The sequence below is a fragment of the Hippichthys cyanospilos genome, chromosome 11 (assembly GCF_059441005.1).
Source record: "Hippichthys cyanospilos isolate Australia breed blue-spotted pipefish chromosome 11, RoL_Hcya_1.0, whole genome shotgun sequence".
In the NCBI taxonomy this organism is placed as follows: Eukaryota; Metazoa; Chordata; class Actinopteri; order Syngnathiformes; family Syngnathidae; genus Hippichthys; species Hippichthys cyanospilos.
Window position 1 is genome coordinate 7830527 of NC_142379.1, and position 14289 is coordinate 7844815.

The 14289-nt window shown below is 39.8% G+C and overlaps 1 protein-coding gene across 1 annotated transcript; it reads left to right on the forward strand.

The window, feature by feature from the left end:
• Positions 1-1290: 1290 nt before the first annotated feature.
• Positions 1291-12884, forward strand: zbtb44 (zinc finger and BTB domain containing 44). The gene is made up of 6 exons (XM_088428425.1): positions 1291-1536; positions 3696-4794; positions 5391-5475; positions 6344-6495; positions 6787-7087; positions 8613-12884. Exons 2-6 carry the CDS (start codon positions 3732-3734, stop codon positions 9013-9015), a joined length of 2004 nt encoding a protein of 667 aa, XP_088284551.1. The 5' UTR covers positions 1291-1536; positions 3696-3731; the 3' UTR covers positions 9016-12884.
• Positions 12885-14289: the final 1405 nt, after the last annotated feature.

Here is a 14289-nt window from a genome sequence, read left to right on the forward strand (position 1 = left end):
TACTGTGAAACATGGAGAATGTTCACCTTTTATTGCCCTTCCGGAACAGGGTGTCTTCATTCTGTGCGGGTACAATAAATGTCATACTAACAAGGAAATTCTGAAGTAAATGTGCTGCCAAGTGTCAGAATACTTGGCTTCAGTGGCAGGTCATATGGGTCCTCAAACAGTATAAAGACCCAGAAAAACACTGCTAAAATCTCATAAAAATAGCTCAGAACAAAATATTGGACTACAGTGGCTCTTGAACAGCCCAGATCTTAATTCTATGGAATATCTGTGAAAAAAACTGAAACCGAATCTGGAGACTGCACCATTTGAACTTGAGACAGCTGGAGCAATTTTTTTTTTTTTTGATGAGGATTGGGCCAAAACAAATGTTGACACGTGCAGAGGACTCTTTGAGAGTTGATTGGAGTGAAACGATATATTAAGACTCCTGCACTATCATTTTTCAACAGGTTTATGTACTCAATTAAAACTTCAAGAGATACTAATGTGTTATTTTCAAATGTTCTATTATAATCTTCAGACAGGTACCATTATAAACCAGAACAGCAACAATGAATCTTGACAGTTCACTTAAACTGACAGCCCCAATTACTACGTTTTTTGTAGACACTTGGGATTCGTACGTCCAAAGTCAAGTGTTGAAAGCTAACTAACATTAGTATATGAATACATCTCGCTGAATATTGAGGTATTTGAAGACATCCTGACAGTTACATCCAATTTGTGCGATGCCAAAGAAATTTTTATTTAAATGTATGCTGTTGTGAACGTTACCATTTTACTAGCAGATGTCATGCAGGCTATTTATTTGTTAGTTCTTAGAAGAAAAAAACCCCAGATCACTACATTCTATTGCTTCGAGTTGGGAAAAGGAGCTCAGGTTTGCCTGCTTGTTTAAGTCTTCAAACTGTCATAGCTTCCTCAAATCCTTAGATATTGACGGCACAGTTCGCTTTCTTTCAAATTGCTTCTCTGTAACATTGATCTCGCTGATCAAGATATATATTTTTACAGTATGCACAACTGAGCAAATACAACACATTTAGAAATGCATTATAACAATGCCCATGGATTTGTGCCACTTGTGCTCATAATTTGGCGGCCTGTCCATTATTTGTGCAAGTAATTTGAACGCAATACGCAACCGAGGCAAAAGTAAAGCTAAATATTGGAAAGCTATGTGTCAGGGTCTTGGAAATAACTTGTGATGTTGCACGATGGACTTCCTGCTCCTTACAGTAGGATACAGTAACAGATGCGCGTTGCATTGTGGGGGTACAAACAAGAGCGCCGAAAGGCTAGCCCCGGCATCACAAAGGAGAGAAAATAGTAAACGGATAAATTAAATGATAAGTCGGTATGATGTGAGCTCGGGAGAGCGGTCAGAGGTGGACGTTTGCAAGAATAACGCTGGGGATGTAAGCAGTCCGTGAGTAGCAGCGAGACACGTCGCGAACAGCTTTGTGTCAGCTCAAGTGTTTGCACACTCGGGCCCAGCAGCTAGCAGAGGCCTCGCACTCGCAGGTAAACATCATTTTTACTGTACGTGTTTCAGCGTCATTCTTATGCTGCGTGTTTTTATCCGATTATTGTGTTGGTTAAGCATTTTTCTTGGTTGCCGGATGCTGGCTTCTAAACTAAGGTAAGCGCTGTAGCTAATGTGCTAGCTGCCGTGCATCACTCGGTGCGTTGAGGTAGTTAGGGTTGTCTACGGTCAAACCGGAAGTTTAACATTCTCGGCTTCAAAAGAAAAGATTTGTGGCGTTTGAAAGAAAATAAAATAAGGCGTGCGTAGTTAGTGCAAAGATCGTGCTTTTAAAGGCTGGGTGGTTAAATAGTTATAAAATCAACGCGTCAATAAGCTAAACAGCATTGTTTTTATGAAACGCTTCAAGGTAAGGAGCAGTATCATATTGATTAGGCTATATAAAATCAAGAATAAAAGAGGATGTTTAAGAGCCAACACATTTCTCGACACAGCCATTGCCGAGCCTGCTGAATGCCTTTCCACCCCTACCCACTAATTTGGGGGGGAGCAGCATGTTATTCGGAATAGCTAAGACATATATTTTATTTTGATAGCTTAAACAGGATGTACATCCCACTTGAACGGTCTTTACAAATTGGAACTTGACGTATAGCTGGTGTTTGCTAAACTGTATTGTTGGAAGTTTTTTTTAGCCACTATGTTTTATTTTGAGTGTTTGTAGCTTCCCCTTCCTCGTATTACATAGAGTATTCGTCTTTAGTGTTCCATTCTGCCGAGCGGCGTCAATTAAGCTATTCTCCACTTGTTTGACCACTTGCTAGTTGTATGTGATGATAGTTACAGTGAAAGGACCAGGTTGTAAACTGGACGCCGCCATCTCGAGTAATTGAGAGGTACAGTGGATGTGAACTTTTTGTGTAATGTTTTCCTCTTTCTTAGTAAGTAAATGTTAGGTCTAACGTTTAAAACTCTACCTAGAATCTAGAGTGTCCAACAACATCTTTCACCACCAATTTATTTGAGTTGACACAAAAATTGTTTATGATTGCCCCACAGGTCGTTTTTGTCTTGCAGGTTGGTGATTTATTCACACGTTCGTTTTAATTACACCACGTTACAATGTTGCAGAAAATCTTTAAGAATGTGTACAAACCATAAAACATTTGTTTGTCATCTTTATGTTCCTTTAAAACGTTTCCCAAAAATGCTTTAGAAGCTCTTGAACCAAGAGAAAATGACATTTTATTGTTTTCTATTCATTTTTTCTCCAAGTCTGTAATTCACTTTGCTTTTATTAGGCCAGTGCAGCCCAGGAGTACTTTTATTTGGGCTGTGTGTGTGACAGGGAGTGTGCTTTCCCTACAGGAGCCCCTTTACTCAGGCTTTTGTTTGATGGAAAATCTCATGGCCGAGAGTCCACATCTTTTGCAGACAGCTGCTAAGCATCCTGTAGTTCACTGGCCTCCGCATGAGCCTGGCTTGCGTTGATTGTCGTTACATAACCTGGCATTTTGTCCTCGACGCTCCATTCACTATCACCCACCCTCTCTTTTTCTAAGAGTGTATTAATGTAGCTGTTTAGCTGTCCACAACGCTCTTTTTGCTTGTCTCTAAAGCTTTATAAAGTCACTTTTCTAATGAATGTTGAAGTAATGAAATATATTAAGTTTACATTTTCTAAAGCCGCCTCTAAAGTAAAAAGTCTTTTAACTTTGATAAAACTGCTGTTGTTTATATCCTGTCAAATTATTTTAAAAACAATCAAGAAGTGTATAGAAAATAAGGAGTCAAGATCGTCAATAAAAATCAAGCCAGTCTCCTCCTCTCTCAGATGCTTGGGTTGTCATTGTTATTATTATTTTTTTTTCTCTTTTATTTGCATGTGGACACAATTGACACTATTACCTTCAAAATTTAAATTTGTTACTTGATTTTTTTTTTAATCATGTTAATTTACAACACATATTTTTAGGAGCATTTAGGAGACGCCGACACCCCAATTAATTTTAAAATGACGGCTGATAAAGAAAAAGAAAAATGGACTTTGTTTTTATATAGTATGCAGCTTATCAAACTATACAAAGTTCAATTCTTGTAATTAAACAGCTTTATTGGCTACATAGAGTAGTAATTGATTATATGATCTTACTCTGCTGTAAAATTGTGTACTAAATACTTTATTTGTCTTGTTTAGGACAGATTTTCTGTACATGTTCAGAAGCCGGCTAACATGGGAGTCAAAACCTTTACCCATTGCTCGACATCCCACAGCCAGGAGATGCTGGAGAAGCTCAACACTTTGCGCAACCAAGGTCACTTTTGCGATGTTACCATCAGGGTGCAAGACAAACATTTCCTGGCCCATAAAGTGGTCCTGGCCTGCTGCAGTGAATTCTTCCGTTCAAAACTGGTGGGTCGGCCTGAGGAGGAGGACAAGTTTGTGTTGGACCTTCACCATGTGACAGTTAGTGGCTTTGCTCCTCTGCTGGAATACGCCTACACATCTACGCTCTCCATCAGCACAGAAAATATTATCGATGTCCTTGCAGCTGCCAGTTACATGCAGATGTTTGCCGTAGCAAGTACGTGTTCGGAGTTCATGAAGTCCAGTATTCTATGGGGTCCGGGTAACAACAGTAGCAACACACTTGCGGCAAGCAAACCCCTAGAATCAGCACCCGAGAGTGCCTCTTCAAACTGTGCCCTAACTCCACTCGATGGCAGCGTGTCACCCGTGTCATCCGACTGTAGCGTAATGGAGAGAAATGTTCCCGTTTGTCGCGAATCACGCCGGAAACGGAAGACTTTTGTAACGGTGGCTTCTCCCGAGAGTCCCCTCAAATGCACCGCACAGATGGTCACTACCTCCCCCCAGGTCACAAATCCATCCCCTTCGTTTTCGGACAGCACCACCCAGCCCGTGGAATCCTCCCTGGCCTTCCCTTGGACGTTCCCGTTCGGCATCGATAGGAGATTCCACTCGGACAAATCAAAGCTCCCGGAGAGCCCGCGGTGCCAAGAGCAGGCGGCGACAGTTTCTTCCGAGGCGGTGGTCGGTCGGCGACTCAGTGACTTTTTGACGTGTGAAACCGCCAAGGCGGTGTCACCGCCTGTGCCAGCCGAGGAAGAAGACGTGAGGGTCAAAGTGGAGCGCCTCAGTGACGAGGAGGTCCAAGAGGCGTCCTCCCACCCTGTCGGTGCCTCCCAGAGCTCACTCAATGATCAACAGACGGTGCCAGGAAGTGAGCAGGTTCAGGAGGATCTCCTCATCAGTCCGCAGTCGTCATCCATAGGTGGGATAGTTGTGCGAGAAAATTAATACTTTTCGGCCATGTGCTTTGAATTAGGTTAAAAAGCTTCTGCACTACAGTGGGTTCCACGTCAAAGCAGGCATCTTTTTCACTTAGTGATTCATGTGAACTGAAGCACTTCGAACTTCAATAGCCCTTTTAATTTTGCTCATTTTAAAAATATTACTAGCGTCGGGCGGAATCTTTGTATCTCCAAAATAAACACTTTTCAGTAAACCCCCAACATTGCAAGTTTGCTCAACTGATGGCATTCCGAAGGTTAGCAAGTGATTTTTAATATTTTTGATTGGTCAATGATTTGTAAAAAAGACACCCATACTCGTGGACTGACAATCAGTATAAAGTACATTTCATAACATAAATCAAGTTTACCAAAATATGACTCATGGGGTTTTGGTCCAACGTCAGCGATATATTTCTGTTCACACTTTCCTCGTAGAAGCATTTTCAGCAAACTAATTCCAAAATGTCCAGACTCTCGACCCCCATCTTCTGTCACACGGATAAGTTTAGAGATACGCACAATATAACTTTGGAAAAAAAACATATATAACATGATTTCTTTTTTTTTTTTCCAGGATCAATGGATGAGGGAGTGTCAGAAGGCTTGCCGTCAATTCAGAGTACCTCTAATGCTGGAGGACATGCAGAGGACGATGAAAGGTATCATAATTTGTTTAGACTGGTAGCAGAGCAAACCCTTAATCTGAATAGACTATAAACTATGGTTTAAAACCTCAAGCAGCTGTCATACACCTGGTTTTGTAATGCTCAAATGTTGTTTGCATATTGCTGAATCACAACTATGTAATTAAAGTAATAAATAAATTATTTAATTTAGATAATAATTGATATTCCTACAGTTCTAATCCGAAATATTATGGCCTCTATTGTTGTGATAAGTCCTGCAAGCTTGTGTCACAACTATGCAGAGACAGGTTTGACCCGGTATTGGTAATAGAAAAGGGGGAGGGTTGCACTTTAGTCATGACCATTCAAAGCGGCTTCTTATATCGCCTTCATATGCAGCACACTCGTCCCGCACTTGCATCTCATCATCCTGCAAGCATATCTGCACTGTGAAGTGGGCTCATAGAGAAAACCCATTCACCCTGCTTTCCCATGGCTATTCCGCTCAGTGGATTGTAAAAATATTTAATTGAGAGAGTTTGATTCCATCTGTTCACACAATGAAGTAGATTGACAATCTTCCACCAAATTGTCACACCACCATGCGACGCTCCAAGACACTCAGTTTGCTGCACTGGCCCACCTGGCTAGGCGGAGTATAGTTTGACGAACCGGCAAACACACAGTGATTTTAGCGCTTTTAGGAAGAAATGTTTCTGCGAGCCTTTGCGCTATGGCAGAGATGCAGCAAAGTTTGTACCAACACAAATCACCTCAATGTGTAACGTCACCACAAACATGCCAGGCTGGTTATGGATGGTAAATGTTCGAGGTACATAAACTATATGTAATTCATTATTTTGGAAGCTGAATCAGTTCTTCCTCTTGTTTGGTGTTTCAGATTAGAAGGTATCCAATACCCGTACCACCTCTATATTGGCCCGTCAGCCCGGCCTGGAACCAATGGCCCTGACAGGCCCTTTCAGTGTCCAACCTGTGGCGTTCGATTCACACGTATTCAAAACCTGAAGCAGCACATGCTCATACACTCCGGTAGGTAAAAAGGGGAGATCATCCAGCCGAAGCACAAGATACACCTTGTGCTTTGTCGGCACACCTTGCCTTAATAATACTTGTAATATCTACTGTTGTCACTTTTCTTTTTCAGACAATATCTGCTTCGGTCGTTAATCTTTAATTATCAATGTCACCTCTTACCACCATATTGGTGCGATTCATTCGAAGAACTATTGTTATTAACGGATTGTCATTGTACATGGTGTTTTCACTGAATGAAATCAAATGAACCTGAATCCCAACTTTTGAATGGTCTTTGTCCACTAGGCATTAAGCCTTTCCAGTGTGACCGCTGTGGGAAAAAGTTCACACGGGCCTACTCCCTAAAGATGCATCGGCTGAAGCACGAAGGTAAACGCTGTTTCCGGTGCCAGATTTGTAGTGCCACATTCACGTCCTTCGGTGAATATAAGCACCACATGAGGGTCTCCCGACACATAATCCGCAAGCCGCGGATTTACGAGTGCAAAACGTGCGGCGCCATGTTCACCAACTCTGGCAATTTAATTGTACACCTGAGGAGTCTGAACCATGAGGCATCCGAACTAGCAAACTACTTCCAGAGCAGGTGAGGAGTCCAGGGGCACTGACCCCGCCATTCACTCAGATCACATTGGGGTCAGAAAACACCTCTGTCATATTGATTTCAGTATGTCTAACATTAATACACTCTGTTCCTATTTAACTGTATTCATATATTTAACAAACATAGGTACAGTATACATTTTTTAGGTTCTGAGTTTAATTTAATGTAATGACTTATTGCGGATAATCATTTGCGGCCCCCTACTTGACAAACTTTCTTGTTAGTTTGGTAAAGGGTTTGCCTACCGCGTGATACGACCTCATTGACTTGTGGGATGCTCACCTTTCGCAGAACCTCGGAAAGAGCAAATACGATAAATGTCCTATTTTTTTTTCTTTGTTTGTTGTTCTTTTTTTGTTTTTTTACTTTAGCTGGTTTCGGTTTTGCATCACAATGCTTTTAATGGACTTAAACATATTTTCATTACGTAAGTGGCAGCAACTACCTGTAATTGCAGCACACCTGGGTGCGCCTCAAGACAACAGCAAGCATTTATTAATGACAAGTCACTTGATTGGAATGCGTTGCAGATGAGTTCACGGGCCTCTTGGAATCTGGAGACCAAACATAATTGTTGTTTATCTTATTAACTCATTCAATCCCAAAGACATATTTTTATGTTTTTTTTTGTTTGATTTTTTTTTTTGCTAAGATTCCAGACATTCAATGCCAGGTTTTGTTTTAGCAAGTGTCTGCTAGAGAAGGGTTTAAAGATGGTTGGTGAATTACAGGCCCGTATAATTACATTTTAAACTTTCCACGGTTAAATATATGCATATAAATTCGATTTGCCACATTGGTGTTTTAATTTTTTTTCATAGTATCGATTAGTACCGACATTTCTAACCGGGACGTGAAACGTTTCGTTGACTGAAGCTGCACCTTTCACCATGTGGTTGCCCTGCCTACTTCATGATGGTGTTCGAAACCCAGCCGGCCACAAAACAGCGCATTCATCAATCATCTTGACCACTTACCTCACAAGGGTGGGGGTGCTGGAGCCTATCTCAGTGGAATGATTGAAGGAGCCAAAAAGATGCGTTTTACTGACATCAAGATGAACTAGAGCGCCAACAAGGCAAAACGTGTGAAGAGACTACACACAGCAACACCGGTTCCTCCTATCAAATCGGTCTCCTCCGGAAAACACCACTCATATCAAAGGATCCAGCTGCGAGTGAATAATCTAAAACTAAAAAAATCAATTATTTAGGAAATTAAGTGCTAATTAGGACTAAAATATTGATAACTTTGGTGTAGTATAAAGTAATCAATTACTTTAGTTCTTAATTACCTAAAGTAATCGACTACTGTAGTCCACAATTCATTTTGTACCGGCCGTTTTGAGACACTTGCCAACCACTTGAAACATTTCTAAGTTTGTACCTGGGATCGAATGTCTAGACTCGTAAAAAACTTTAAAAATATGTCTTTTGGACCGAATGAGTTTGAAGTGTCAGGGTAGAAGTGAAAAGGCTGTTGTGTGTTTTGTTTTTCTTCTTAATAGTGATTTCCTCGTGCCCGACTACCTGAGCCATGTGCAGGAGGAGGAGGAGGAGGTGCTGGGAGTCCAATACGAATTGGAAGAGTCCCAACATCACCCTGTCTTTACGGGCAGCACCTCCGCATCCACTAGCATTACCGCCTCTTCCTCCTCCTCAGTCCAGACGCCTGTCATCTCCCAGGTCTCCTCCTCTACCCAGAATTGCGAGAGTTCGCCTGGCTTCCTTGCACCTGATTCCGTGGAACCCCTGGAAGCTCCCGCCTCCTTCAAGATGCACACCGGTGGCACCGCTGCCCTGGCAGAGGAGACCAAGATGGGCAACGGAGAAGGAGGCAGTCCACCCGAGGTGTTTGATCAAGAGCACCGTCAAAGGAAGAATATCCAGGCTTCCATCACCATTGAGTGATTCAAGTTCAATTCTTGGGCATTTTGCGCGATCTGCGGAATATTGATGCCAAAAGAGATCTCGCGGACACGTTGGCGATTCAAAACATCCCTGACAGAATCATGGCAAGTTTTCTCAAGACTTTGGTTTCCCCGGTGATGGATTTCCACCATAAAATGAGTCATTTGAGGTCATTTAACCATCCATCCATCCATTCTCTTGACCGCTCGTCCCCATCAGGGTTGCGGGCTTGCTGGTGCCTATCCCAACCAATCACAGGGCACACAGAGAAGAACGACCGTTTTTGTTGTTGTTTTTTTGTATTTGCATGTTAATGGTCTGAAACAGGGGTTATTCATCCCATTTTGACGTGAATGCACTGCCACTGGAGGTATGTGAAATTCTAGCCTTGTCCTTTTGGAAAGTGCCTGAGGATAGATGAAGAGCACTTGTGTTTGCCAACAATAACAAATCAAGGCTTTACCAACTGAGCTTTTTTTTTCCCCCCTAATGACGATAACATCAGTTTGAATGAGCACACACCTGTCGCAACAGGCAGTTTACATGTCGATATCAGCAATTACGATCAGTCTATTAAAGTAGTTTCCCATCAGAATGCAGTTTATGGAAAATGATGTCAGGTGTGTGTTTATACATTTATTTTCAATAGAATTCATGAACATGTACATTACATTCATACATTTACATTTTTAAGCGATAGTCCCACAAATATTATTATGTCATTTTTTTATCAGATTTTTTTTAAACCGACACTGTGGTCCAATATCGAGTCATCTAAAATATTATTAGCACTGGCAAGTGGTGAACAACATATTCACTCAATACTTAGTTGTGGTCTAACATTGGATTGCCTAACATTGTTTGGAAAACGGCACTAAGAACCTCAACTTTGAAGGCGATTGTATTACTTAATGGTCTGTCACATCTAATATTCGTTAGATCAATAGTTTGGCAATCAGAAGATGATAGTGTAATTCTTGGTTTTGCTTCTTCACTAATGTTGCTGTTTTTCCATTATGTAATGAAAAACGTTTTGCCTCCTCAAACAAAAAAAAAAAAAATGATGCATAACAAATTTGCGGGTAAAAAACAGCAACAAAATTGCTCATTAAGACATTGTCGAAAGCAATGGGAATCACAATACAACCGCAAAGTCAATTTAATGAGCGCTTGAGGCCTTTGGCCAGGACTGTCCAAGGTGATACCTTCCACTTGCAAGGTTTTTAAACAGTTTCAGTGTTATATTCCCAAACAAGTGCTAACAAATGGTAATGTAGCATTCAGCGCTGGTTGCAGTCCAACTTGCCTTTGTTTTTTTCATTTTATGTCATTTCCCACTTGAAGCTCTCCCCGTCTGCTTATGTCCTCTTGTCACTTTTGTGCTTTATCACGATATCAAAACGCAAAAGCAACATTTTTTTATTTCGCGGTTCCCCCCTTTAGCTTACCCAAAAAAGAGAAGCGAACAGCTGGATCACATAAATGTTTGTGATCTTTGTTTGTAAAGTCAGTGGTTGCATAACAGTCATGCAAGGGGTATTGCATGACGGTTGGAAGTTTGTTAAAACGTGATTGTCTTTTCCAAAAGTGTCCCTGCGTGATGATGCTGGTGCAAAAGCACGTTGTGCAGGCTGTTTGCCATCATGGCCACTTTTTCAATCAGAGCAGAGCAAAGCAAAGTTGCTTGGTAGATGAAGAGATTACTTGATAGATGTTATGTTTAGTTTTTTCTTTGTATTTTTTTTAAGGGGGGTTGGTAGGGGCGAACATCAGTGTGTTGTTACTGTTTAGAGACGTTGCTAATATTGATCAAGGTTATTGGCACACATTGTTGTTATTGTCCGCGAGTTCAATGCTACTGACTAAGTGTATGTTTAACCTCTAGATTTTGCAGCTGACACTTTAGGTTGAAATGAGAGGATGTATTTTTTTTCATGTTTCCTTTATTCTCAGCGTTGATTGTAGAGATGAACATTGTGAGATTTTATAACTGTTACAATTCGCGATGTTAAAATGAAGCCTCGTGAACCACTAGTGATTTATTTTTTTATACTCCTCTAGATGTTACTCTTGGTTTAACTCAGTGCTTCTCAGTTATATTTTGCAAAGGCCCCCCAGCAAAGAGAAAACCTGCAACACACACACACACTTTCCGTGCCGACTATAAATATATATAAAAATTGTATAAGTGTACCTAAAAATCTATCCCCTTTTTAATATTAACAAATGAAAAAAGCTTTACTTTTGACAGCGTTTATACCGGTTTCAGGTTTAACGGTCTAAAATGGAAAAAAAGAGAAAACCATTTGCACACCCCACTCGAAGCTCAGACTTTAAATATGATTATTTTCTATAAAAGTTGTTAAGGTATACCTAAAACTATCCTTTTCAACATTAAAAAAAGACACCAGCGACATTAATAAACTTTAGGTTAGTCTAAAACTGAAAAAAAGTGCATCAAAGCTCCAGAAATACTTTTTTTAAATTGCAATAACACTTCAAATGGCAAAACCCTTTTCCTGGAGAGCCGCCCCACTATTTTAAAAAGACCGGTTTAACCCTTGTGCTGCATTGTCCACTTTTTCCTCTACGTTCTGATTGGCTAAGGAAATGTAGCCTGTTGTCAACCAATTAGGTAAAGCAAATGGATGAAGAAAACGGGTCAATAGCCGTTTCTTTAAAAATAAAAGTTATAGCCTTCATTTTAATTCCATAGAAGTGTGGGTTTTTTTTTTCAAATCCAAAAAGTTTGACTTTTTGAGAGTGTATTTAAGCATAAAAGTAAGTGCAATGGGAATGTATTAAGTTCACACACAATCTTGAAATCCAGACTGCTGTCTAGATTAACAAATTCAGAAAAAAAAAAAATCACAAGCGGTTCGTGATGCTTCATTTAGCCATGCTGTCTTAAGAGTTTTTGTCACACAGTGCCATTGTGTCAGCCACATTTTCAAAGTTGTGCCATTTGACTTTTTGTCTGACTCAAAATCGAGATCCTACCCATGGGACCAAATGTTCTCTAATCTCATTTGAGGATTTGCCACGGCAATCAGTGCTTGCACATAAAAGAAAGATAATCATTTTAAGCGGTCCGTGCATTTGAGTGAAGGGGTTTTGCCCTTAAAAACAAAACAAACAAAAAATGGTTGTGCATCCAAGACGCTAGCCTTAGTAAACGGACCTATTCACTCTATAGTTGCACATTATCAAAAAATAATTATATACATATATATATATATATATATATAGAAGTTTTTGTCCGTTCTGCTCTTTACTTGTTGTGTCTGTGGTGTATGTTTTAAACGTTTATTTCTTCAATATATATCTTATGAAAATGCTGCTGTTTGCTGAAAAGTGCCCCAACTATTTTTGTGAACTAATACGTGTGCAATAAATGGACAGGTGTTGTTTTGAAAGTTAAAATTCTGTTCCTGGAATGCTGAGTTATATATGTATTTTTTAAAAGGAAGAATGTATCGTTTATTTTGGAGGAAAAAGAACCCGTTCGATCTGTGAAGCAAAGTGTTGGTTCCGTTCCGTTCCTTTGTGTTCCTCTCTGAAGTTGCATGTCTACGTAAAGTTGAGAGCACTTCATGTTCAGTTGCCAATGTGTTCCGTCAAGTGTGAGGTGTTGATTTTACAGCCTAGTTTTGGATCTATTGCTGGAGCATGACCTTTCTTTCCCGTATATTCGGCCTTTTTTTTTTTTTTTTTGTACGTGCAATGGTTCAACGATATCTATATTATATACAAGACATGCCTTCACAGTGTACACTTGGTGTTGTATACCAGTTTTCTACCAGTCTACGCTTTATTTAAAAGTTGTCTTCATAATGATATATATATATATATATATATATATATATATATATATATATATATATATATATATATATATATATATATATATATATATATATATATATATATATATATATGTGTGTGTGTGTGTGTGTGTGCGTGTGTGTGAATTTTATATGGTCGCTGTTTAATGGCATCTTTCTCGTTAAATGTGAATAGAACCGTTTCAGCTGGGAGTATGTTGGGTTTGTCTACATTTTGTGACTGTCTGCAGTATATGTATACTAAATAATAATATGCAGTATATACATAGTATGTTGCATATTCTTTATACAGTAGGTTACTTGATTACAACCTCTTTTATGACAAACGTATTTTGTGTCTTTGATACTGTACTTAGTTTTGAGAAACTGTATAAAACATCCCAGTTAGTGTTATAAACTGTGCATTAGGGAGAACTGATGTTGTGGCGTGTTTGTTTTACAGCTGGCCAGCTCTTAAAAATTGATGCCACACTGTATTTTAAAGTTTGTGGTTGTACTGAATTTGCTAGTGTTCTGGCTCTGCAATTCTGTTCTTAAAACAAGGGTGTTTTTGTAATATGCATAACATTCAAATAAAAAGGCAACTAACTCCATGTGTGTTGTTATTTTCTGCCTTTCGCAATAGCGAAGGGGGTTTTGGGTGAGATGATGCATTTGAGAAATTCACTCTCAATTCAGCACATCATTTTGAAATAAATGGCACGGAATAAAAGGGGGCTGCAAAAAAGGCGACTGGCAGTTCAGAGATTGAGATTTTTTTTTATTTCTAATAAAACGAACATTTGGATGGACCTTTTAAGAAATTTACGACGGGCTCCTCGCTCTGCCTCTTTGAGATCACCTAAACAAAGCTCCCTATAAATTCTGCTTTATACGCCGGATTAAACTTGTCATGACGTGGCCCCCCTGCTTGGAATGTAATCTTAAAAAGGCAGATGAAAATTGAAAGAAGCGTATGAAATATTGCCGCTTTAAGCTGACATTTGCGTCATCGAAAACTCATGCAACAATGTGCGCTCTAAAGCAATATGTACTCCATATTCCCCAAAAATCTCCCATTGAGCATCATAAATGTTATTCATTTGGTTCTTTTCTTGTTGATCCTCTAGACAAAATAAATTTCCTAAATCTGTCTTTAAAAAAAAACTTGGCTGCACACTTAATGACAAACATACAAAGTTTATCTGTTGACGAAAGACAGGTGGATAAATATGACAAAATGATTAAGCACTTATTTTAGCCAACTCCATTTGATCCCTGTTGTGTAACACTTGGCTTATCCATCGCTCCTAGCAATTTTTCTTTTCCTGCAATAGGTGTTCGCAGATGTCTTTACGACTGGTTTACATTTGGGGCTATCTGTGGACGTGCATGGGCAGGTGGAGGAAGTGGGTGTGGTTTAGATCAAATGCTTACTGCAGTTAAGCGA